This window comes from Rattus norvegicus, chromosome 2 (genome assembly GCF_021556685.1).
Source record: "Rattus norvegicus strain SHRSP/BbbUtx chromosome 2, alternate assembly SHRSP_T2T, whole genome shotgun sequence".
NCBI classification, from domain to species: domain Eukaryota; kingdom Metazoa; phylum Chordata; class Mammalia; order Rodentia; family Muridae; genus Rattus; species Rattus norvegicus.
Genome location: NC_141535.1, coordinates 212,891,001 through 212,915,000, shown reverse-complemented (window position 1 = coordinate 212,915,000; position 24,000 = coordinate 212,891,001). Strand labels below are relative to the sequence as shown.

The window sequence follows — 24,000 nt, the reverse complement described above, 5'->3', positions numbered from 1 at the left end:
TTGGTGTGGGGGTACGTGTCTGTAATCACAGTACTGAAGATAGGTCTGTGCGTAGGTCATTTGGCTGGAGCAGCCTATAGCTGAAGTGTTCAAATGTTTAGTTTGCAATAGAGCTTATAGAGATTGTACCTAAGGAATGTTTTTGCCACATGTCTTTGGTGGAACCTGTAGGATGATGTCATTATGCAGCAAGGCAGGTCCAGGATAAAGCAAAGCCTATCATTGGATGAGAAGGAAGGGTAGGCGGGGAAAAAGTCTAGGAAAGTATATAAGCCTAGGGACTTAAATGTTTTAACAGCTGAACTTGAGACTGCACTAGTTTCCAGGTAAGCAGAAGATAGGGAGTGTGCACAGCTGATCCAAAGAGGTGGACAAGACATGGGTGTTTGTGTTGGCGGTGAAAAGTCTTAAATGCCAGCAAAATGAAGCAGGAGCTTGGTGCAGCTCTTGTTCTCTTCAGAGACTTCTGCTCAGACAAAGCTAGGGTTCTTGACTTTGATGCAAAAGAGAGAGAGAGAGAGAGAGAGAGAGAGAGAGAGAGAGAGAGAGAGAGAGAGAGTGTGTGTGTGTGTGTGTGTGTGTGTGTGTGTGTGTGTGAGAGTGTGTGTTTTGGGATGAGCCAGTTTGAAGAGAGTTGACTTTATTAGGAAGAGAGATTAACATATGTTTAAACAGGAGGGAGTATTATAAAGAGAAGCATTCAGGGAAAGGATAAGACACCTCCAAATGTGGGCATGCGATTCTTAAGTGTCCTAGGTGGTTTGATAGCTTTCAAGTTATATTTCAAAAGGCTGTAGGATCCTCTCACCTTTGACAGGTGAAATTATACGACTGTTCTGGAGGTACTTGGATAGGATTTGTGTGTCACAATAGATTGCTGAGGGTTAAGACACTTTTTTACTGTAAATGCAGTTCTTTATGAAATTCATATATGTAAATGTGCATGTGTGTATGTGCATAGCCCTTTAGCATGATTCACTGCTAAACATCTGCATCCCCATGTTGGTAGTTCAAAGCTCATGTTATTTTGCTAGCTTTCTATCTTTCTAACCTACTTCAGAATAGAAATCTTCAGTTGTTCACTCTTTTTGTAAAGTAGGAAGTAAAGTTGTCTGTGAGCTGAATGGGTAGAGGGTGGTTTAAATTTAACATAAGAGGATAAGATTATGAGATAACTGGTTAGGATAAAGGGATAGTGAATGAATGGGCTTGAGCTAAGTAGCATTAAGGAGTCCTTACTTTAGCAGATGGACATTTCAAAGTTTGACCGGTCAGCATGATTCTTGATCTTTACCTTTCTACAGTAGCATGAGGAAGGGTTTGTTTGAAAAACAAAAACCCCAACTGACTATAAGATAATCGTTAAGATTTGACAGTGACAAGGACAATGAGCAGTGTCTGCAAAGAGCAAATAATGATGACTTATGGAATCCAGCCCGTGTAAGATGGGATGAGGGTGAAGGGTAGTTATAGTATGTTAGTGCCGGTGGCTGTGGAGCCAAACAGTAGTGCACTAAAGTTTTGAGGGGAGGCAGGAAAAAGACACGCCTTCTAAGTTAGGTTCTTGAATTCCCTTGTAGGTGTGGAGCAGGAGGGTCATGCAGTAAATGTTACTGACAGTGGAAATAACCGTGAGAATGAGTAGCCGAGACAGGTAAAGGTATGGCAAGGGCTAGGGAGAGAAGTAACAAAGCAAATTATGTATGGCAGGGATAGTTTGTATTGATACTGAAGTCGCTGTGAGCTTACTATAAAATTGAGTTGGAATTTGTAAGTTAAAAGATGCCCGGGGTTGGGGATTTAGCTCAGTGGTAGAGCGCTTGCCTAGCAAGCGCAAGGCCCTGGGTTCGGTCCCCAACTCCGGGAAAAAAAAAAAAAAAAAAGATGCCCGAGTTGTCCAAATACACAATTTTTAATTCTACCTTAAACATGAAAGTAATAAAGTTATTATACAAAAGTACGTTATTATTTAGGGTTTTTGTTTTTGTGGGTAAATGTTATTGACTGACCCTGAGCCGTAATTGCTTTCTTAGTTTCATGAGACATAAGCAAAAAGAAAATCTGTAGTCCATAGGAGTTAAAGAGGAGAAAAGTCTGTTGTGTCAGGTCTTTTTAAATGTCTTTAGTGGTAGTTTGGTATTCAGAAGTGCTGGAGAAACTCTGGCAGGCAAATAGAGCCATAAAGTACATCTAAACTAGGACAGCAGAGTGATTATTCAGCTTTCACTTAAAAAAAAGTCTTCGTTAAATGGTGATGTCCCTTGGTACTTTACCAGAGTACTTTATTAGGACTTCATTTGGATGCAAGGCTGTATCAAAGTAATTGTAAAAACAAGAATTGCATATTTAAAAGTGACTTCTGAAAAAAAAAAGATAACGTTTTGTAATAGGTGTTTTATACCGAATTGTACTTAAGGTATCTAGATAAATGTAGATTAAATAGATATCTTTATGAACTAGCACATGTTATAGTAGATTATTGAAGAAACAAACATAATAGGAGTTACACTGCAGAGTGTGGAACATTTAAATTGATGCCAATTCTAACATTTAGAATATTTTCCTCTTATTCTGAGGTAAATTAGTGTGAGATATTTTAGAAAATTAAAAGAAGTACCAAAAAGAAGTAGAAGAGCTTTCTTGCACTTCATATGAGATAAGATTAATTTATTAATTTAGGGCACACACTAACAGGTGATTAGTGGTGTGTTTGAAAGGAAGGAAGAATGACTAAAGCAGGAACAAAGTCAGACTCAGTAGTAATGTAGAATGGGATGTGCTAAAGACAGCAAGAAGGGAGTGTGATCAAGTGCCCACTGTGTGGATTCAATAGTCTTAATTAAAAAATTATTTACAGATGTTTGTGGACGGACATGAGAGTGCCACAGTTTTCCTGTGAAGTCAGAGGACAGCTTTGAGAAGTCAGTTCTTCACTTCCATCACATGGGTTCTGGGGATCCAATGCAGGTTGGCAGGTTCAGTGTCAAGCACCTTTACCGGCTGAGCCCCGTCGTTAGCCAGGATTCTTATGTCTAGCTTTAGATGTTTTCAGAGTGGCTTTAGCCATTTTTTATTTTGTCTCTATCCTTTGCCAAGTGTATTTGCAAGCTCAGAGTTACCTTACATCAAAATGAGAAGTCTGGGACCACTATGTACTAATAAATGCTAATTTTTAACCTTAACCAAATAATGATGTCTTGTAGTAGAAAGAAAATGTGACTTAGTGTGAAAATTTTTCAATTTTAGAAGCTTGATGGCCACATTTGTGAAATGCCGTGTTTGTAAATAAAGGCTTTCTAAGTGACATCTAGTAATATATACAAAAACGTAGTAAATTCCAAAGCATTTTACAGAGTGATTATTTAATTAGCAATTAAGTGCCTTTCATGTGCCAAAGTTTCAGATGAACTTTATTTTGTCATCTCTTCTGGTTTTAGCATTTGCTTTTTAATTACAAGAATGTATTAAATTATTTGATTGAACACTTATATAGCAATAAATAATAATCTTTGCTATTATTAACGTTGTTGAATTTAAAATAACTAGACCAACTTTGAAATTGGTACTATGTTTCTGCAAACTTGACCTGTGAGCTGGATTTGGTAGGGCGTGCTAAAAATCCCAACTCTGGGAATGCTGAGGCAGGATTGTGAGATCTAGTTTACAACATCCATAAATCAGTTTCCAGCAACCACTGTGTTTTTGTTCTGCTTAAAGATGATTTAAGTAAAATAATTAATAATAATTTTAAAAGAAATTTAAAATGAGTATTATTTATGAAACACTTAGGATTTGTGATATTTATGTTTGACCCATTCTATGTCGGTGCTGCTCCCACCCCCAAGACAGGTCTTGCTATTGTAGACCTGGCTGGCCTAGTATTCCTTATATACTTGGGGCTGACCTTAGACTCATTGTAATTGTTCTATATTATTTTCCCAAGTGCTAAGTTTATAGGTTTTGTTTCTTTTTTTTCCCCCATCTTTATTAAATTGGGTATTTCTTGTTCACATTTCAAATGTTATTCCCTTTCCCGGTTTTTGGACCAATATCACACTAACCCTTCCCCCTCCCTTCTACATGGGGGTTCCCCTACCCATCCTCCCCCCATTACCACCCTCCCCCCAAGAATCCTGTTCACTGGGGGTCCAGACTTGGCAGGACCAAGGGCTTCCCCTTCCACTGGTGCTCTTACTAGGCTATTCATTGCTACCTATGCAGTTGGAGCCCAGGGTAAGTCCATGTATATATAGTCTTTGGGTAGTGGCTTAGTCCCTGGAAGCTCTGGTTGGTTGGCCTTGTTGTTCATATGGGGTCTCAAGCCCCTTCAGCTCTTTCAGTCCTTTCTCTGATTCCTTCAACGGGGGTCCCGTTCTCAGTTCAGTGGTTTGCTGCTGGCATTCACCTATGTATTTGCCATATTCTGGCTTTGTCTCTCGGGAGAGATCTATATCTGGTTCCTGTCAGCTTGCACTTCTTTGCTTCATCCATCTTATCTAGTTTGGTGGCTGTATATATATGGGCCACATGTGGGGCAGGCTCTGAATGGGTGTTCCTTCTGTCTCTGTTCTAAACTTTGCCTCCCTATCCTCTTCTAAGGGTATTCTTGTTCCCCTTTTAAAGAAGGAGTGAAACATCCCCATTTTGGTCATCCTTCTTGAGTTTCATGTGTTCTGTGCATCTAGGGTAATTCGAGCACTTCTCAATGAGTGCATACCTTGTGTGTTTTCCTGTGATTGGGTTACCTCACTCAGGATGACATTTTCCAGTTCCCTCCATTTGCCTATGAATTTCATAAAGTCATTGTTTTTGATAGCTGAGTAATATTCCATTGTGTAGATGTACCACAGTTTCTGTATCCATTCCTCTGTTGAAGGGCATCTGGGTTCTTTCCAACTTCTGGCTATTATAATAAATAAAGCTGCTATGAACATAGTGGAGCATGTGTCTTTGTTGTATGTTGGAGCATCTTTTGGGTATATGCCCAAGAGAGGTATAGCTGGGTCCTCAGGTAGTACAGTGTCCAATTTTCTGAGGAACCTCCAGACTGATTTCCAGAATGGTTGTACCAATCTGCAATCCCACCAACAATGGAGGAGAGTTCCTCTTTCTCCACATCCTCGCCAGCATCTGCTCTTGCCAGAGTTTTTGATCTTAGCCATTCTCACTGGTGTGAGGTGGAATCTCAGGGTCGATTTGATTTGCATTTCCCTTATGACTAAAGATGTTGAACATTTCTTTAGGTGCTTCTCAGCCATTCGGCATTCCTCAGCTGTGAATTCTTTGTTTAGCTCTGAACACCATTTTTTAGTAGGGTTATTTTTCTCCCTGCAGTCTAATTTCGTGAGTTCTTTGTGTAATTTGGATATAAGGCCTCCATCAGTTGTAGGATTGGTAAAGATCTTTTCCCAATCTGTTGGTTGCCCTTTTGCCCTAACAACAGTGTCCTTTGCCTTACAGAAGCTTTGTAGTTTTATGAGATCCCATTTGTCGATTCTTGATCTTAGAGCATAAGGCATTGGTGTTTTGTTCAGGAAATTTTCTCCACTGCCCATGTGTTCGAGATACTTCCCCATTTTTTCTTCTATTAGTTTGAGTGTTTCTGGTTCTATGTGAAGGTCTTTGATCCACTTGGACTTAAGCTTTGTACAGGGTGATAAGCATGGATCGATCTGCATTCTTCTACATGCTGACCTCCAGTTGAACCAGCACCATTTGCTGAAAATGCTATCTTTTTTCCATTGGATGGTTTTGGCTCCTTTCTCAAAAATCAAGTGACCATAGGTGTATGGGTTCATTTCTGGGTCTTCAGTCCTATTCCACTGGTCTATCTGCCTGTCTCTATACCAATACCATACAGATTTTATCACTATTGCTCTGTAATACTGCTTGAGTTCAGGAATAGTGACTCCCCCAGAAGTCCTTTTATTGTTGAGGACAATTTCAGCTATCGTGGGTTTTTTGTTATTCCAGATGAATTTGCAAATTGTTCTGTTTAACTCTATGACGAATTGGATTGGAATTTTGATGGGGATTGCATTGAATCTGTAGCTCACTTTTGGTAAAATAGCCATTTTTATTATATTAATCCTGCCAATCCATGAGCATGGGAGATCTTTCCATCTTCTGAGATCTTCTTCAATTTCTTTCTTCAGAGACTTGAAGTTCTTATCATACAGATCTTTCACTTGCTTGGTTAAAGTCACACCGAGGTATTTTATATTATTTGGGACTATTATGAAGGGTGTCGTTTCCCTAATTTCTTTCTTGGCTTGTTTCTCTTTTGTGTAGAGGAAGGCTACTGATTTCTTTGAGTTACTTTTATACCCAGCCACTTTGCTGAAGGTGTTTATCAGGTTTAGTAGTTCTCTGGTGGAACTTTTGGGATCTATCATATCATCTGCAAAATAGTGATATTTTGACTTCTTCCTTTCCAATTTGTATTCCTTTGATCTCCTTGTGTTGTCTGATTGCTTTGGCTAGGACTTCGAGAACTATATTAAATAAGTAGGGAGATAGTGGGCAGCCTTGTCTAGTCCCTGATTCTAGTGGGATTGCTTCAAGTTTCTCTCCATTTAGTTTAATGTTAGCTACTGGTTTGCTGTATATGGCTTTTACTACGTTTAGGTATGGGCCTTGAATTCCTGTTCTTTCCAGGACTTTTATCATGAAGGGGTGTTGAATTTTGTCAAATGCTTTCTCAGCATCTAATGAAATGATCATGTGGTTTTTATCTTTCAGTTTGTTTATATAGTGGATTACTTTGATGGTTTTCCGAATATTAAACCGTCCCTGCATCCCTGGGATGAAGCCTACTTGATCATGATGGATGATTGTTGTGATGTGTTCTTGGATTCGATTTTCAAGAATTTTATTGAGTAGTTTTGCGTCGATATTCATATTGGAAATTGGTTTGACGTTCTCTTTGTTGGGTCTTTGTGTGGTTTAGGTATAAGAGTAATTGTGGTTTCATAGAAGGAATTTGGTAGCACTCCATCTGTTTCAATTTTGTGAAATAGTTTGGATAGTGTTGGTATGAGGTCTTCTATGGAGGTCTGATAGAATTCTGCACTGAACCCATCTGGACCTGGGCTCTTTATGGTTGGGAGACTTTTAATAACTGCTTCTATTTCTTTAGGAGTTATGGAGTTGTTTAAATGGTTTGTCTGTTCCTGATTTAACTTCAGTACCTGGTATCTGTCTAGGAAATTGTCCATTTCCTCCAGATTTTCAAGTATTGTTGAATATAGGCTTTTGTAGTAGGATCTGATGATTTTTTTTTTTAATTTCCTCTGAATCTGTAGTTATGTCTCCCTTTTCATTTCTGATTTTGTTAATTTGGACAAACTCTCTGTGTCCTCTCATTAGTCTGGCTAAGGGTTTATCTATCTTGTTGATTTTCTCAAAGAACCAGCTTTGGTTCTGTTGATTCTTTGTATGGTCCTTTTTGTTTCTACTTGGTTGATTTTAGCTCTGAGTTTGATTATTTCCTGCCTTCTACTCCTCCTGGGTGTATTTGCTTCTTTTGTTCTAGAGCTTTTAGGTGTGCTGTCAAGCTGCTGATATATGCTCTCATCTGTTTCTGCAGGCACTCAGAGCTATGAGTTTTCCTCTTAGCACAGCTTTCATTGTGTCCCATAAGTTTGGGAATGTTGTACCTTCATTTTCATTAAATTCTAAGAAGTCTTTAATTTCTTTATTTCTTCCTTGTCCAGGTTATCATTGAGTAGAGGATTGTTCAACTTCCATGTATATGTGGGCATTCTTTCCTTATTGTTATTGAAGACCAGCTGTAGCCCGTAGTAGTCTGGTAGGACATATGGGATTATTTCTATCTTTCTGTATCTGGTGAGGCCTGTTTTGTGCCCAATTATATGGTCAGTTTTGGAGAAAGTACCATGAGCTGGTGAGAAGAAGGTATATCCTTTTGTTTTAGGATAGAATGTTCTATAAATATCTGTTAAGTCCATTTGGTTCATAACTTCTGTTAGTCTTTCTATGTCTCTGTTTAATTTCTGTTTCTATGGTATGTCCATTGATGAGACTGGGGTGTTGAAATCTCCTACTATTATTGTGTGAGGTACAACATGTGCTTTGACCTTTAGTAAGGTTTCTTTTATGTATGTAGGTGACCTTTATTTGGAGCATAGATATTTAGGATTGAGAGTTTATCTTGGTGGATTTTTCCTTTGATGAAAATGAAGTGTCCTTCCTTATCTTTTTTGATGACTTTTGGTTGAAAATTGATTTTATTGGATATAAGAATTGCTACTCCAGCTTGTTTCTTCAGACCATTTGCTTGGAAAGTTGTTTTCCAGCCTTTTACTCTGAAGTTGTGTCTGTCTTTGTCTCTGAGGTGTGTTTCCTGTAGGCAGCAAAATGCTGGGTCCTCATTTCGTATCCAATTTGTTAATCTGTGTCTTTTTATTGGGGGAATTGAGTCCATTGATGCTGAGAGATATTAAGAAATAGTGATTGTTGCTTCCTGTTATCTTCATATTTGGAGGCGAGATTATGTTTGTGTGCTTGTCTTCTCTTTGTTTTGTTGCAAAACGATTAGTTTCTTGCTTTTTCTAGGGTGTAGCTTGCCTCCTTCTGTTGGGCTTTACCATTTATCTTTTGTAGGGCTGGATTTGTAGAAAGATATTGTGTAAATTTGGTTTTGTCATGGAATATCTTGGTTTCTCCATCTATGTTGATTGAGAGTTTTGCTGGATAGAGTAACCTGGGCTGGCATTTGTGTTCTCTTAGGGCCTGTATGACATCTGTCCAGGAACTTCTGGCTTTCATAGTCTCTGATGAGAAGTCTGGTGTAATTTTGATAGGTCTGCCTTTATATTTTACTTGACCTTTTCCCCGTACTGCTTTTAATATTCTTTGTTTTGTGCATTTGGTGTCTTGACTATTATGTGATAGGAGGAGTTTCTTTTCTGGTCCAATCTATTTGGAGTTCTGTAGGCTTCTTGTATGTTTGTGGGCATCTCTTTCTTTAGGTTAGGGAAGTTTTCTTCTATGATTTTGTTGAAGATATTTACTGGTCCTTTGAGTTGGGAGTCTTCACTCTCTTTTATACCTATTATCCTTAGGTTTGATCTTCTCATTGTGTCCTGGATTTCCTGTATGTTTTGGGCCCGTAGCTTTTTCGTTTTACATTATCTTTGACCGTTGTGTCGATGATTTCTATGGAATCTTCTGCTCCTGAGAGTTTCTCTTCTTTTTTTTTTTTTTTTTTTTTTTTTTTTTTTTTTCTTTTTTTTTTTGGAGCTGGGGACCGAACCCAGGGCCTTGCGAACCCAGGGCCTTGCGCTTCCTAGGTAAGCGCTCTACCACTGAGCTAAATCCCCAGCCCCCGAGAGTTTCTCTTCTATCTCTTGCAATCTGTTGGTGATGCTTGTATCTACAGCTCATTGTCTCTTCCTTTTTTTTTTTCTTTCTATATTCAGGGTTGTCTCCCTTTGTGCTTTCTTTATTGTTTCTATTTCCATTTTCAATTCCTTCACCTGTTTGATTGTGTTTTCCTGTAATTCTTTCAAAGATTTTTATGTTTCCTCTCTAAGGGCTTCTACTTGTTTACTTGTGTTTTCCTGCATTTCTCTAAGGGAGTTCTTTATGTCTTTCTTAAAGTCATAAATCATGATCAAATGTGATTTTAATTCTAGATCTTGCTTTTCTGCAGTGTTTGGATATTCAGTGTTTGCTTTGGTGGGAGAATTGGCCTCTGATGATGCCATGTAGTCTTGGTTTCTGTTGCTTGCGTTCTTAGCTTTCCTCTCACCATCAGGTTGTTTCTGGTGTTACCTTGTTTTTCTATTTGTGACTGTGGCTTGACTGTCGTATACGCCTGTGTGTCAGGAGTGCTGTAGACCTGTTTTCCTGTTTTCTTTCAGCCAGTTATGGGAACAGAGTGTTCTGCTTTCAGGAATGTAGTCGTTCCTGTCCACTGGTCTTCAGCTGTCCCTGTGGGCGGGAATCAGGAATGCCTGCCCCTACTTCTCCTGGGTCCCTGTGCACAGAGGGCCCATATGGTGTTAGGCGTTTTCCTCTAGAGTCAGAAATGTGGCCAGAGAGTAGTCTCCTTGTTTCCCAGGTGTGTCTGCCCCTCTGAAGGTCTAGCTCTTCCTCCCAAGTGATTTGGGTGCAGGGAGCTGTTTGACTGGGTCCATTCAGATCCGGGCACAGTCTGGACCACAAGGCTCCTGCAGCTTGACTGCCCCTATCTTCCTGTGCCTAGAGGCCCTATACAATTTCCTCTTGTGCCAGGGATGTAGGCAAAGGTGGGCAGAAGTGGTGGTCTCTCCTGCCTTGCAGTTTCAGGATTGCCCACATGTCTGGGTGTTCAGTTCTCTCTCCCACGGGGTTTGGGAGCAGGGAGCTGTGGGCCTAGATTAGCGAGGTTTGGGCGTTAGGTAGAAACCGGAAGTGTCCAGTCCCAGAGGAATTTTGCCTTTGTGTGTCCTAAGTCCACCAGGCAGGTCACTTGGAGCAGAAAAGTTGGTCTTACCTTTGATCTCAGGTCTGAAGTCACTCCTCAGTGCTCGGTTTCAGCTGTCCGTGAGGGTAGCAATCAGAAGGACCTGGCTCTCCTTTTCCTGGGTCCCTGTGCACAGGGGCCCCAGATGGCGCTAGGTGTTTTCCTCTAGAGTCAGAAATGTGGGCAGAGAGTAGTCTCTTCTGGTTTCTCAGGTGTGTCTGCCCCTGTGAAGGTCTAGCTCTCTCTCCCACAGGATTTGGGTGCAGGGAGCTGTTTGACCCGGTTTGTTCAAATCCGGGCGCAGTCTGGACCACAGGGCTCCTGCAGCTTGACTGCCCCTATCTTCCTGTCCCCAGAGGACCTATACAGTTTCCTCTTGGGCCAGGGATGTGGGCAAAGGTGGGCAGAAGTGGCGGTCTCTCCTGCCTTGCAGTCTCAGGATTGCCCACATGTCTGGGCGATCAGCTCTTTCTCCCACGGGGCTTGGGAGCAGGGAGCTATGGCCCGGCATCAGTGAGGTTCGCCAGCCAGCCAGAAACCAGCAGATTTTATTTCTTGATGTATTGTAATTAATATGCCTATTTGAAGATCAAGTTATTAACTATCATTATGATATTAATTCAGTGGATTGCATGAATTTTACCATAAAAATGTTTTTTGTAGTTTAAATATAGTAACTGTTGATTTTCAGTTTGTAGATTTACTGTTTGAAGTAGAAGAAAACCTTTATAATTTGGTTATAGCATAGTTAGAATGTTTCTATCCCATACTGTCCCTGTCTTTCTGCTCTATTCTGATCTCACTCTTGCTTCAATGGTTATAATGCAAAGTCTGTTTCACTTAGAACCAACCTCATGTTTCTTACCTTCATGCTGCTGTTTCCCACTGATTGCTGTTTTGTTGTTTATAAAGTTGGCTTTTATTTGGGACCTATTTACTTTAAAAGTGTAGTAAATCCTTAGAATATATTCAATTATTGCACCTTTAATAGTCTTCTACTTGTTAGATGTCTAGTACCTTTGCTGCTATTTTGATTGGTCTGTGGTTTTAAGATAGGGTATTGTCGTTGAGTCTAGGGAGATCTTGAACTCACTGTGTAGCTGGTCTTTCTTGAGCTCTTGATCTTCCTTTAGTCTTCAGGTCCAGCTCTACAGTACTAATTCTAGGTATTTGCATTAGTAGTGGAAAGTTGTATGGTGAGGAATCTAGCTCGGTTGGTAGGTGCTCGCTTAGTGTGTGTGAAGCCCTGGATGCAGTCCTCATGGACATGGATTACATGGTGACATCACCTGTAATCTCAGCACTCCAGAGGTGGGAATAGGAGGATTAGAAATTCAAAGTCGTCCTCAACATAGTGTGTTTGTCTCACTTGAACTATATGTAACTTTTTCTAGAAAACAAATTAATATTGTATGCATATAAATTTTTGTAAAAATTAATGTGGGCTAGAGAAATGTCTCAATGGTTAAGTGTATGTTCTGTTCTTAGCTCACGTGTGGAGGGTCACAACTGTCTGTAATTCCAGTTCTAGGGGGGATTCGATACTTCTGGCCTCTCTGGGCTCCTGTACTCACATGTACATACATCCCTAATTAAAAATAGTAAGTTTTACAAACTGGAAAACCTTATAAAAGAAAATTATAAGGTTCTAAAATTAGAAGGTTTTATGGCTTGTAAATTTAACCATTAATAGTGAGATGTGACCATGTTTTCTCAATAATCTGATTAGTTTAGTTTTAAAACTTTCATTTTTAAATATTTTAACATGATAAAGAACTCAAAATACCTTTGAGAAAGCTGATGCTTCTCAGCTGAGATTTGGTGTGGATCAGACAGGTTCAGGGTTAGCACTGATGAGGGGAAAACTGATGATACTTACATCGAAAGCCCATGGCTCTAGCTAGTGAAACTCTAGTGCGAATGACTCTGACTATTCAAGTACATAATAACACATACTTTAAAAATAGTTTTGTTTGATTGTTGAGACATGATCTCCCTATAAATACCCTTATTAGATTTATTAGCTTAGGCTGGCCTCAGTCTTGGTTGATTCTCCTGTGTCAGCCTCCTGAATGCTGGAAAAACCCAGTGATGTTTCAGTAGAGGAATAATGACTATCCACAGAGCAAACAGGCATAGCGTATATTTAAAGCAGGAATCTTAAGAAAAGAGCATACAAAGTGATCTACTAGAATTCTTTGTGTTGTCTAAAGCTCTACTAGTATGTAAAGCATGAATTGACATCAATGTCTTGGATTTAAAGAGATGTTGGGTAAAATTTAATACCTAAGCATAGGCAGACAATAGGAAATGGCCAACATAATGCTTGCTCTTATTATATTTTTAGAAAAAAGTTTTTTTTTTTTTTAAATAAAGAAAATGACTTACAAGTTCAAGGGCTTACCACTATAGGACTGACCCCACTTTAGTTGCTGTCCAGGCCTCTAGTACTTGAGGAAATTCGTTGCTTCTACGTCCTCCTCAGCTTTCATAATTCACTCTGCTGTCCCACAGAACTCAGAGCACGTAACTGTTGCTTGATAATAACACGCAGATAAACATCCACATGAAGAAGTACATAAAATGAGGTCCAGAAAGGCTCAGAGCACAAGTACGACCTTTGGTCCCTTTGGCACATGGCTATGGTCAGCAACCAAGCAACTTTCCAAACACATTGTCTAGGGTTTTCATGGAAGTTCCATGGCATAAACACCATTGAGTAAATCCTTGGTTATTGGTTATTTTAATCAATCCCTAGCCCCCCTTATTAGGAAGCTGAAAGTTTCAATCCTGTACTGACAGGTTCCTTTGGTAAATAACCTCCAATCCAGGTCACCTCATTAGCATAAAATCGAGTATGGTTCGAGGGGGACTAGGAGTTTAAAGACCAGGAATTGCCTTTCGTGAAGATAAGAGAAGCATGCCTTCTGTCCCTTGGGGAGTTATAAAGGTTTGCACTTCTTGCTTGCTTTCTTGTATTACAGATACAGATATCTATAACACCACATATCAGCAATGTGGCAACAAGCTAAATACTGTAGAAGATGATTAGAAAACATCTCTAAACAATTTCTGGGCCCAAGTTGTTCTTCTGCCTCTGCCTCCAAAGTAGCTGCTGTGAGAGGAATGCGTCATTTTTATTTTTTATTTTCAACAACAATAACAAAATATATAACAGTGTCGTCATATAGTTGACCATTTACTTTGATTAAAGTATAGACATTTGAGTATTTCTCAGCTTATAATGTCCGTTAGGTTCTGTTTCAATATACAAGTATATTTAGAACCATCTTATTGTGTGTGTGAGCCATTAAAGAAAAGATGTGTTGAACATTTCTTCTCAGTAATAAAAGACTTCAACAAAAACAATATTGTATGAGATGACTATGTTAGCTACCAGTAAAGCTTTGTTTTGACTGGAATTTTTCTATTCTGCTACTAGACCTGTGCTTTGACTGGAGTTTAAAAAGGAAGTTGAAATAATGTTGAAATTTATTCACTTTGTTATTTATAGGTAAGAAGAAAATGAATGAGAGAAGTCCATAGAGCATTTAGGTATATTGTTAAGTTGACCTCACAAAAATAATATTTTCATAGTATATGGAAGACAAGCTGTTTTCAGTGCTCCTAGTAGGAACTGGGAGGGACTGTTGAAAACCTGTTTCTCGTAAATTCAGTTTATCTTTTGAATGTTTTAAAGTTTTTACCCTTTTAAAATAAGTAGTTGTCAGTTATATTCTCAAAATATGTAATTTTGAAAAGAGTATCTTCAAAAGATAAAGGGAAGTTTTAATGGTTAGTGATTAGTTGCCTTTTTAAAGAAATGTAAATTATGGAGAAAATATTTTGATAGTGAATGTTTAGAAATGTATCTATTACTTAACAATATCACCCATAAATTCCACTATTTATTGGAAGCAAATATGTCAAAAGACTAAAAAGTTAAATTTATTTATTTATTTATTTATTTATTTATTTATTTACTTACTTATTTATTTATTTTTCCCAACCAAAAAGAGCCAAGGACCAGATGAGTTCAGTGCAGAATTCTATCGGACCTTCATAGAAGACCTCATGCCAATACTGTCCAAACTATTCCACAAAATTGAAACAGATGGAGCACTACCGAATTACTTCTATGAAGCCACAATTACTCTTATACCTAAACCACACAAAGACCCAACAAAGATAGAGAACTTCAGACCTATTTCCCTTATGAATATCGATGCAAAAATACTCAATAAAATTCTTGCAAACCGAATCCAAGAACACATCAAGACGATCATCCATCATGATCAAGTAGGCTTCATTCCAGTTATACAGAGATAGTTCAATATACGGAAATCCCTCAACGTAATCTACTATATAAACAAACTGAAAGATAAAAACAACATGATCATTTCAAAAGTTAAAATTATAAGTGACGTGATTTACGGGTCTGTATTTGGGCAACATTTCACTGCGTAAAACATAAGGAGTATGCTGGTCCCACAGACAGGGAAGGGCTGAGACGGCAGGATAGAGTAGAAGGCAGTTTCGGTGTTATTTCCTTGTGGAAGTCGCTAAAGTAGCTGTACAGCTCATCTCAGAGCTGGCCTGTTTAGGGACTGGGTTATTACTGTCCGCAGGTTTCTACTCCTCTCCCGCAGCTTGGGTTGGGCATGGTAGGCAGGGAACTTCAGCATGAGCTTAAGCCAGGACAATGACTGCTAAGTTTTGTTTTTGTTTTTTAATTTCATGTACATGGGTGATTTGACTGCATGCATGTCTGTGTGAAGGTGTAGGATCCTATAGAACAGGAGTCACAGACAGTTATAAGCTGCCATGTAGATGTTGGGAATTGAACCTGGGTCCTCTGGAAGAGCAGCCAGTGCTTTTAATCGCCCAGGCCCAAGTTCTGTTTTAAAATGAGTAGAGTTTTTGGTTTGTTTTTTTTTTTTTTTTTCCCTCAGTGTTCTCTAGAGAAACAGAATCAGCAGGATACATACATACACACACACACACACACACACACACACACACACACACACACACACACATACATGCATACATACGTACAAAGAAAGATTTTGTTTTAATTCTTTGCTTTTTATTTGCTTTATTAACTTTACCTTCTTTCCTATGATGATGGGTAAAATTCTTCTATTGACAGAACTTGGACTGAGAGCAAAGGTCATGGGTAGCTAGGAACTGGGAACACAAGACTCACTTGATAGTGACAGTAAGATATTTCCATAGTAAGTGGACCAGGAGAGTCCAGCAAAAAAGAAAAGAGTAGAAACTACCTTTCCTGAGAGAGAAGCCATGGCCTGAACTGGTGTCCTGATGTTTAGGGAGCTCCCTTGTAAGGATTGTTAGGCATTTCCTCAGCACACCTCCATGAATACAGTCTCATCTGTATCACCCATCCGCTTATCACGTGTGGCCATGGAAGTTAGGAACAAATGGTGTGCTTGTTTGTTGTTTCCTGGAGTCTAACGGCTTTCTTCTCCCAAAGGACAACCTCCCTTTCCATTCTTCTTTGGCTGCTGCATTTCTTCGGTTTCCTGAGTCTGTCTTTACAGTTGTTTCCTCTGCTTCCTCCTTCCAGTTCTTGACACAGGGTGTGTGGGTCACTCTACAGTCTTGGAAATCAGCTGCTTCTCTGTATGAGTCTGGTATTAGCCCTCTGTGCACAGAGTTGCAGGGAGTGATAATCACTATAGAGAGATTTCTTATAAATAATTGACTCACGTGGTTGTAGAGACTTGGCAAGAACAAAATCTGGAAAGGATCACACAGGGAAGAGCTACAGTTGCACACCAGTGGTGGGACAGAGCAGTATAAAGGAGAAGTATACTTTGTACTTAATTACTTCTGTACAAATATCAGAAACTGGTTAAAATGTTTGTGGCAACAATTTCAAGCTTGTTTAACCTGTTCTTGCTTTTCTTTTCTAGGATCAGTTCGATAGCTTAGATAAGCATACCCAATGGGGAATTGACTTCTTGGAAAGATACGCCAAGTTTGTTAAAGAGAGAATTGAAATTGAACAGAACTATGCGAAACAATTGAGGTAAGTTGATTTACTTCTCACTTCTTAGAAATGAGGTTACACATTTAAACAGCTCAATATTAAAAACAAATAGTATTGTGCAGGTTAGACCTTGTGTTCTTTATCCATAGTGGTTTGAATTAGAGGGCTGACTAGTGGTTAATTTAGGTAACCCATTGCCTTGTACCACGGGGAGTATCGACTACCCAGATCATGAGTCACTGATTTAGAAAGACACTTAAAATCCTTAAATCTCAGAGCAAAGAGGCAACCTGCTTAAGCAGCCAGGGCCTGCTGGCTTTAGCCCCTTTCCACCTTCTACCTGCAAGCCTTTAAATAAAATGGTTGGATGACTAAACAAGCAACACCTTGTATTCAGTATTTTATACTTCTACTATTCGCTGATTTTTATTTATTTTTTTAGAATTCTTCCTTATGTGCTGAACTTGAGAATTCCTAAGTCTTCAAAATAGTTTGTGCCTGCTGAGCTTCTTTCTATATTTGTTAAAATATTATCAAAATATTTGAAGGGGATTTTTTTAATCTTAAATTTGATGGAATTAATCTTAAGCTTTTGCTGAAATAGAAAAATTATCATTGTTTAATGACAGTTTATCAAGGAACTTGATAAAAATAATGCTTGAAATTTGAAGAGCAGCCTGTGAAGTTTTAGCTAGGAGTTCAGGTGCTTCAGGCTGCAGAGGACAAAGTCCCAACATGAATTAGCCATGTGTGGTTGAAAAGTCCAGGCACATTTCCATTCAGAATGAAATGAGCTGCTCCTTGGTTCTTTGTGGGTGAATTCTTTGAGCACACCCTCCTTTCTACTCCGTCACTTCTAGCTTTTTCATCTTCCCACTCTGGACCCTAGATTGACAAACCTTTGAGAGGGGAGTGAAGAGTAGAGGAAGGGGAAGGAAGGTAGAAGTCTCCACCATCTTTAGTTTGTTTTGGATTTTTCAAGACAGAATCTTACTTTGTAGCTCTGCCTGGCCTCAAACTCACAGAAACCTGCCTGCCTCTGCCTTGTAAGCACTGGAATTAAAGACTTTCGCCACCACACTTCTACTTTTTTTGTAGATGTTCTAATAAGATTTCCTTTTGTGATAGACTTGAGTTAGGCTGTATGCTTATTGTGTAATTTATTGAAGTGGTGATGCTGGATTGACTTCTCAGTAGTGATAGAAGAAAGATGGCAGTAGACTCAGAAAGAAGAAGGAATAGGGATAAGTCAATTATGCCTTTGTAGCCAACTCACTGGGTGTAGGATGACCAAGGACTAGTATATCATACTAGATATAGATGACTATTCTGATATTATACCAGCTTCCTGATCAGTTTTCTGGTGTTTCTTAAGGTGCTTTTCATATACAAATACAAATAGGGAGCTTGCCAATATCTCAGTAATAACAGTAATGATACTTTATCTGTTCAAAAATTATTATATGGGAATCTTAAACATGAAGGACCTCTGGGAGGTTAACATGAAAAATGTACTTGTGCAAATTAAAAATGTCTGCCATCTTATTAAAAACACATTTATTTTATTATCCTTATTATTATCTATACCATGTGTATGCCTAATGCCCAGGAAGCCAGAAAAGGACATTAGATCTCCTGGAATTGGGAGTACAGATGGTTGTCAACTGCCATGTTGGATCTGGGAGTTGAGCCCAGTCCTTTGAAGAGCAGCGGGTGATCTTAACCACAGAGCAGTCTCTCCAGCTCCCTCATCTAATTTTGAATTTGTTCTCAATTCAAATAAATAAAAATTTATAATTTCGAGTTTTCAATACAAGTGAATTGAAGACATACATAAATGACAAATGATAAAAGAAAAGATTAAAAACGAAAGAACTGGGCTGGAGAGATGGCTCAGCGGTTAAGAGCACCTACTGCTCTTCCAGAGGTCCTGAGTTCAAATCCCAGCAACCACATGGTGGCTCACAACCATCTATAATGAGATCTGATGCCCTCTTCTGGTGTGTTTGAAGACAGCGACTTATATATAATTAATAAATAAATAAATCTTAAAAAAAATAAACGAACTAGATCAATATAGGAACAAAACACAGCTAACTACCTGGGGCCTCAAGAATATTACCACTGTGTCATAGCAAGCCAACAACAAAATGAAAACTCCTAAGAATGTGCCTGGGTCCTCAGGAAAAAAGTTAATCACCTTTTCTTCTTTCTTTCAAGAAGACAGGACATTTGACAGTGTGCCTCAAAATACAATGGATGTCTTTTAATCTAGCACTTTAATTTTTAAACTATTTTGTAGGAAACATAAATATGTATGCACAAAATTATCATTGCTGAAAAACTAGGATTCCTTTCTAGAAATATCTACCAACACATTAATGATAAGAAGTATTATTGTATGTATCCAGTTTGAATGACCAGATATCCGAACTTGTTTACACGTGGAAGACTGTTCACATTCAGTCATCAGTGTAAAAAGCATGTTGCAGAGTGTAGATCTTACTGCTTGCTTGAATTTATATGTATAATTAGGTAAAAATTTGTGAAATTTGTGTGAATCCTGAAGAGCTCTACAGTTCCAAATGTTTCCAGTTGTTTCTCTTGTGGACTGGGAGCAGGTAGGTGATAAGGAAAAGAGATTATTTTCACTTTAGGCATTTTTGTGGTGTGATTTTCAGTGACTCTATAAAATTTTGGTAATTTAAAACTCTTAAGCAAAGTGGTGGTATACTTGGAAAGAGTGCTATTACAAATTGCAAAACAAAAAAAAAGATAATTTATAAGATGAACTTAAACAACCTAGTATATCTTAATTACCAGGGTAACACCCAGACTCAGTGTTGTGATGGCTTCAGTTTTGCTAGAGTAACAGGACTGACTCATCTAATGAAGTTGCAGGCTCGTTTGCTGCTGTTCCTAGACTGCTACCTATTGCTTCACTTACTTGCAGGGGAGTAGGGGCATTGTATTGTATTGACTGGAACTCACAATTATTTATGAAAAAATCCAATTTTATAGGGCGAGATGGGATTTGTTATGCCCACTCTGTGTGAGGATTCGCCTCTTTAAAGGAGTCTGGCACACTTCTATCCTAACAGAAGCTCTCCATGGCAGGGCTGTGGGATATTGTTGAGGTATTTGGGAGAAGACTTGGGAGGAGGCATGTTTAATTTGGTGGTGTCTACTCCTTCCCTCTTTCTATGTGGAGATTTGCTGCTTTGGATGAATGACTGGTGAATGATTAAATTGTCAGGTGCTGTTTATAGTTTATTTTTTGTTCAAAGGGAAGAGGCTTGTCTTGTTTACTTCCTCTCTAGGCTAGCTCCTCCTATTGCTGTTACAGAGGTTGACTTCATGTATAGGAGGAGACTATACATGCTTGCTGCTTGCTGAGGTACTCTGTCATAATTACTGTATTCAGGTTATTAAATTTTCCCCTTCTTTTCCCTAGAGGGGGATAGGGTGCAGCATTTTGATACTTAGCCAATTTAGCTTCTAACCCACCATCCTTCTTCCTGCCTTTGCCTCCCAAGATGATACGTTTACATCATCATGGCCTGCTCCAGTTTAAATGCATTGTGAGATTTTAAAACATCTCTGATACCAAGGCATCCTGTGCCCATTATCTCCCCCTCCCCTTTAAAATTCTTTTCTGTGTTCTTTATGTTCTTTTTTTTTTTTTTTTTTTTTTTTTTTTTTGAGACCGGCCTGGAACTCACTCTGTAATCAGGCTGGCCTTTGATTCACAGAGCTCTGCTCACCTCTGGTTCTGGAGTGCTGGAATTAAAGGGGTATGGCACCTTACCCAGATGTTCATATATTTTGATAGGCTTAACTATATTTTGGTGTTGGGTATTGATTGATATGAGAGTGTTTTTATTAGGGTTTTACTGCTGTGAACAGACATTGTGACCAAGGCCAATCTTTTAAGGACAATATTTAATTGGGGCTGGTAGATAGGTTCAGAGGTTTAGTCCATTATCATCAAGGCAGGAACATGGCAGCATCCAGGTAGTCCATGTCCACAGTGACACACCTACTCCAACAAGGCCACACCTCCCAATAGTGCCAGTCCTTGGGCCCAGCATATACAAACCTTCACAATCTGTATAGAAAATAAAGTGTCTGATCAAAGACAGTTGATGTCCATTTTGAGTCATGCTAAATAATGATTACAGAGTATTCAATTTACTGATTTTTGTATTGACTGGTTTTGTGTGTCAACTTGACACAAGCTAGAGTCATCAGAGTTTCAGATGAGGAAATGCCTCCATGAGATCCAGCTATAAGGCATTTTCAGTTAGTGATCAATGCAGGAGGAAACCCCCACCACCAACCCCCATTGTGGATAGTGCCATCCCTTAGCTGGTATTCTTGGGTTCTTTAAAAAGGCAGGTTGAGCAAGCCAGGGAAAGCAAGCCAGTAAGCAGCATCCCCCCATGGCCTCTGTCTGCATCAGCTCCTGCCTCCAGGGTCTAGCCCTGCTTGAGTTCCTGTCCTAACTCCCTCCCTATCTATCTATATATAGTGAACTATATATAGATCTGGAAGTGTAAGCCAAATATACACTCGCCTCCCCAACTTGCTTTTTGGTCATGGTGTTTGTCATAGCAATAGAAACTTGACTAAGACAAGAGACAACCAACTGAAATCAGCCGATGTGTGTTTGTATGTGTATGCAGGGATCAAACATGGTGCCTTATGCATGCTGTGCAGATGGATACTCTGCCCATAAGTTTATCTCCAGTCCACCGATTTTAATAAATTTGTATGGCAAGGATTAATTAAAATCTCTAAGTGTGTTTGCACAATAAGAATGCTAGGGCGCTGAAGCAGGAGTGGGTAGGTGAGTGGAGGAGTACCCTCCTAGAGGCAGCGGGGAGGGAGCTTGAGGGTTTGTGGAGGGGAAACTGGAAAGGGGGATAGCATTTGAAATGTAAATAAATAAAATAACCAATGGGAAAAAAAAGAAATTGAAGTTTCAGTACTATTTTATAGATTTGGAAATGGAAACTGGTTGCATTTTATTTGTTGCTGCTGAGTGTGGGCCCCTGGGTATTATTGCTTCTCACCAAGAGATTCACTAGTTCTGTTGATTTCCCCACCATCACCACACAACCAGTGCACACTACATCTTTATTAAGACTTTGCTGCATATAAGACTTTGCTGTAAGTTAACCCAAAACTAACACACTTTTTCCAGCTAACTAATCCATGTAAATATAGCAGAGTAATAATTGTAGAAATTTCATTACCTAGCATCTTAAGCATGGTGGCACATCCCTTTAATCCAAGCACCTGAGATCCAGAGGCAAGAGGATCACTGAGTTTCAGGCCAGTCAGGGCTTCATAGTGAGACCCTGTCTCAAAGGGAAGAAGAAATACAGTTTGTAAGTTTGGTTTGGGCTGTGTATTTTTCCATGCAGTTGAAGTGGGGGGGAAAAAAGCACTAGCAGTTTATAAGCCCTTCCTTTTAAGAAAATGTTTTTCTCATTAATGAAGTTTCATTAAAAACAAGTAGCATTTCAAGAAGCCTGGTTGTCTGAGGGACAGATTTGTGGTGGTTCAGTTGCTTGAGGTTTTAAACCTCATTTAAGCATGCGCTCTCTCTCTCTCTCTCTCTCTCTCTCTCTCTCTCTCTCTCTCTCCCCCCTCCCTCCCTCCCTCCCTCTCTCCCTCTCTCCCTCTCTCCCTCTCTCTCCCCCTCCCTCCCCCCTCCATCCTCTCCCCTCTCTCAGTAAATACTTTGGTTTCTGTAACCTGTTATAAATTTCAGATAGTATTTTCCTTTAGTTTCCTCTGATATTTTTCCCCTTCAATTTTCTCTTAATTCTGTCGATTGTTTTCTCTTGATGCCATTATCAGAAGAAACATTTTCTTCAATATCCTGTAACTACGTCTCGAAATGTACAGTTGGGCCAGTGTGGCTGTTTGTTGTTTTGATCACTGCCTTCTGTTCCTGTTCTTAGTTTTTGCATGCCGTGGAGCTCCATTAACTTACTTTGTTGTACCTAAGGTGGCTGCTCTTCAGTTCAACTGTCAGCCAATTACTAAGCTGGTGGGATTTGTAACAACTGAATTGTGTTGTTTTCAGTGTGATTAAACTGATGTCCCATTTAATCTTCACAAAAGTTTGATTTCTGTTACTTCTGTGGTTTTAGCACATACAGAGTACATCTATAGTAGCCTTCCATCTTGTACTTTTGTGGAATGATTCAGTAAGCACTTGTCATTTTTCTAATAAGGTCAGGTACATCTATTTTCATAAGAACTGCAAGTCATATTCCTAGTTTACAAAAGTGTTTTCTTAGATTAAATGACCTAAACAGAACTTAGTAAGTAGCTCATAGAACCTTTTAAAAACAAAAATACACTCAAGCCTGTTGGGTTGAATGTCTTTCTGGTGAAATTCTCACTATTTAAGGACCTTATTGTTTAAACATTAAACTGAAAAAATAATTTATTTGTTCATAATATCAGTTATTTGTCCTTTATTCAGTCCTTTACCCTCTTCTGGCGTCAACCCAGGGCCTTCGTCTGTTAGATAAGCACTCAAGTACTACGCTAGATAGCTCCCATTTGGACACTGAATCTGAATTCAAAAGGAAAACAAATGATCAAATTTCTTAGCAGAATTTATCTGGAAAACATAATACTTAAGTCTGTGGTATCAGTTTGTTTCTCAGTCTAAATTGAACAGGTAAAAAAATTTTCTTGTCTATTTTTAGCTTACTTGAAAATATTCCTCTAAAAGACCCACAGTTTCCTAAAGAGCCCCATTGTTAACCCTCATCATACAACAGTAGTGACACATTGCTAACATTTGTGAGTATAGACTGTGGGGTTGGTATGCTAACACGCATAGCTCACATTCATCCATAGTTTATAGGTACTATATTCTTGAGATGTTGAAAATAAAACTGGGGTCTGGGCTGTAAAAAAAATATGAAAGACCATTTGTGTATCTTCATATCTTGGAGCTCCTTTGATTATTTTTTTCTTTCCCTGAGTTTTTCAGGCATCGGTATTTAAAGCTTCTATCTTTTTTGTTGTCTGTCTACTTAGCGTCTGTCACTAGCATGGTGCAAACATTAACACTGAAGCATGTCTCTTTTTTCTTTTTTCTTTTAATTTTTTTTTTTTTTTCAGAGCTGGGGACTGAACCCAGGGCCTTGCGCTTGCTAGGCAGGCGCTCTACCACTGAGCTAAGTCCCCAACCCCCAGCATGTCTCTTTAAAACAGTATGCATAGGCAAACTTTGTTTAATAGTAGTGAGTGAGGTGATAGCTTATTTTTTAGTATTAAAAATTGAAATAATATAATAAAATTTGCCATGTTAGCCATTTAAAAGGTATAGTTAAGTACATTCATTCACATGATTGTGTAGCTATTGACATTATCCATCTCCATAACATATCGTTCAGAAGAGAAATACTGTGCCCACTAAATAATCGCTTCTCAATCCAACTTCCTTTAACCTGTAACAACCACCTTTCAATTCATCTTTCTA

General features: G+C 38.9%; 1 protein-coding gene across 5 annotated transcripts in view; it reads left to right on the top strand.

The window, feature by feature from the left end:
- The window catches only part of Fnbp1l (formin binding protein 1-like), a 92,603-nt gene that overhangs the window by 21,032 nt on the left and 47,571 nt on the right, over positions 1-24,000 (top strand). For all 5 annotated transcript variants that reach the window (NM_001039609.2, XM_087624889.1, XM_087624895.1 and 2 more), the window contains 1 exon segment: positions 16,411-16,526. In NM_001039609.2, the coding sequence (NP_001034698.1) occupies positions 16,411-16,526 (116 nt within the window).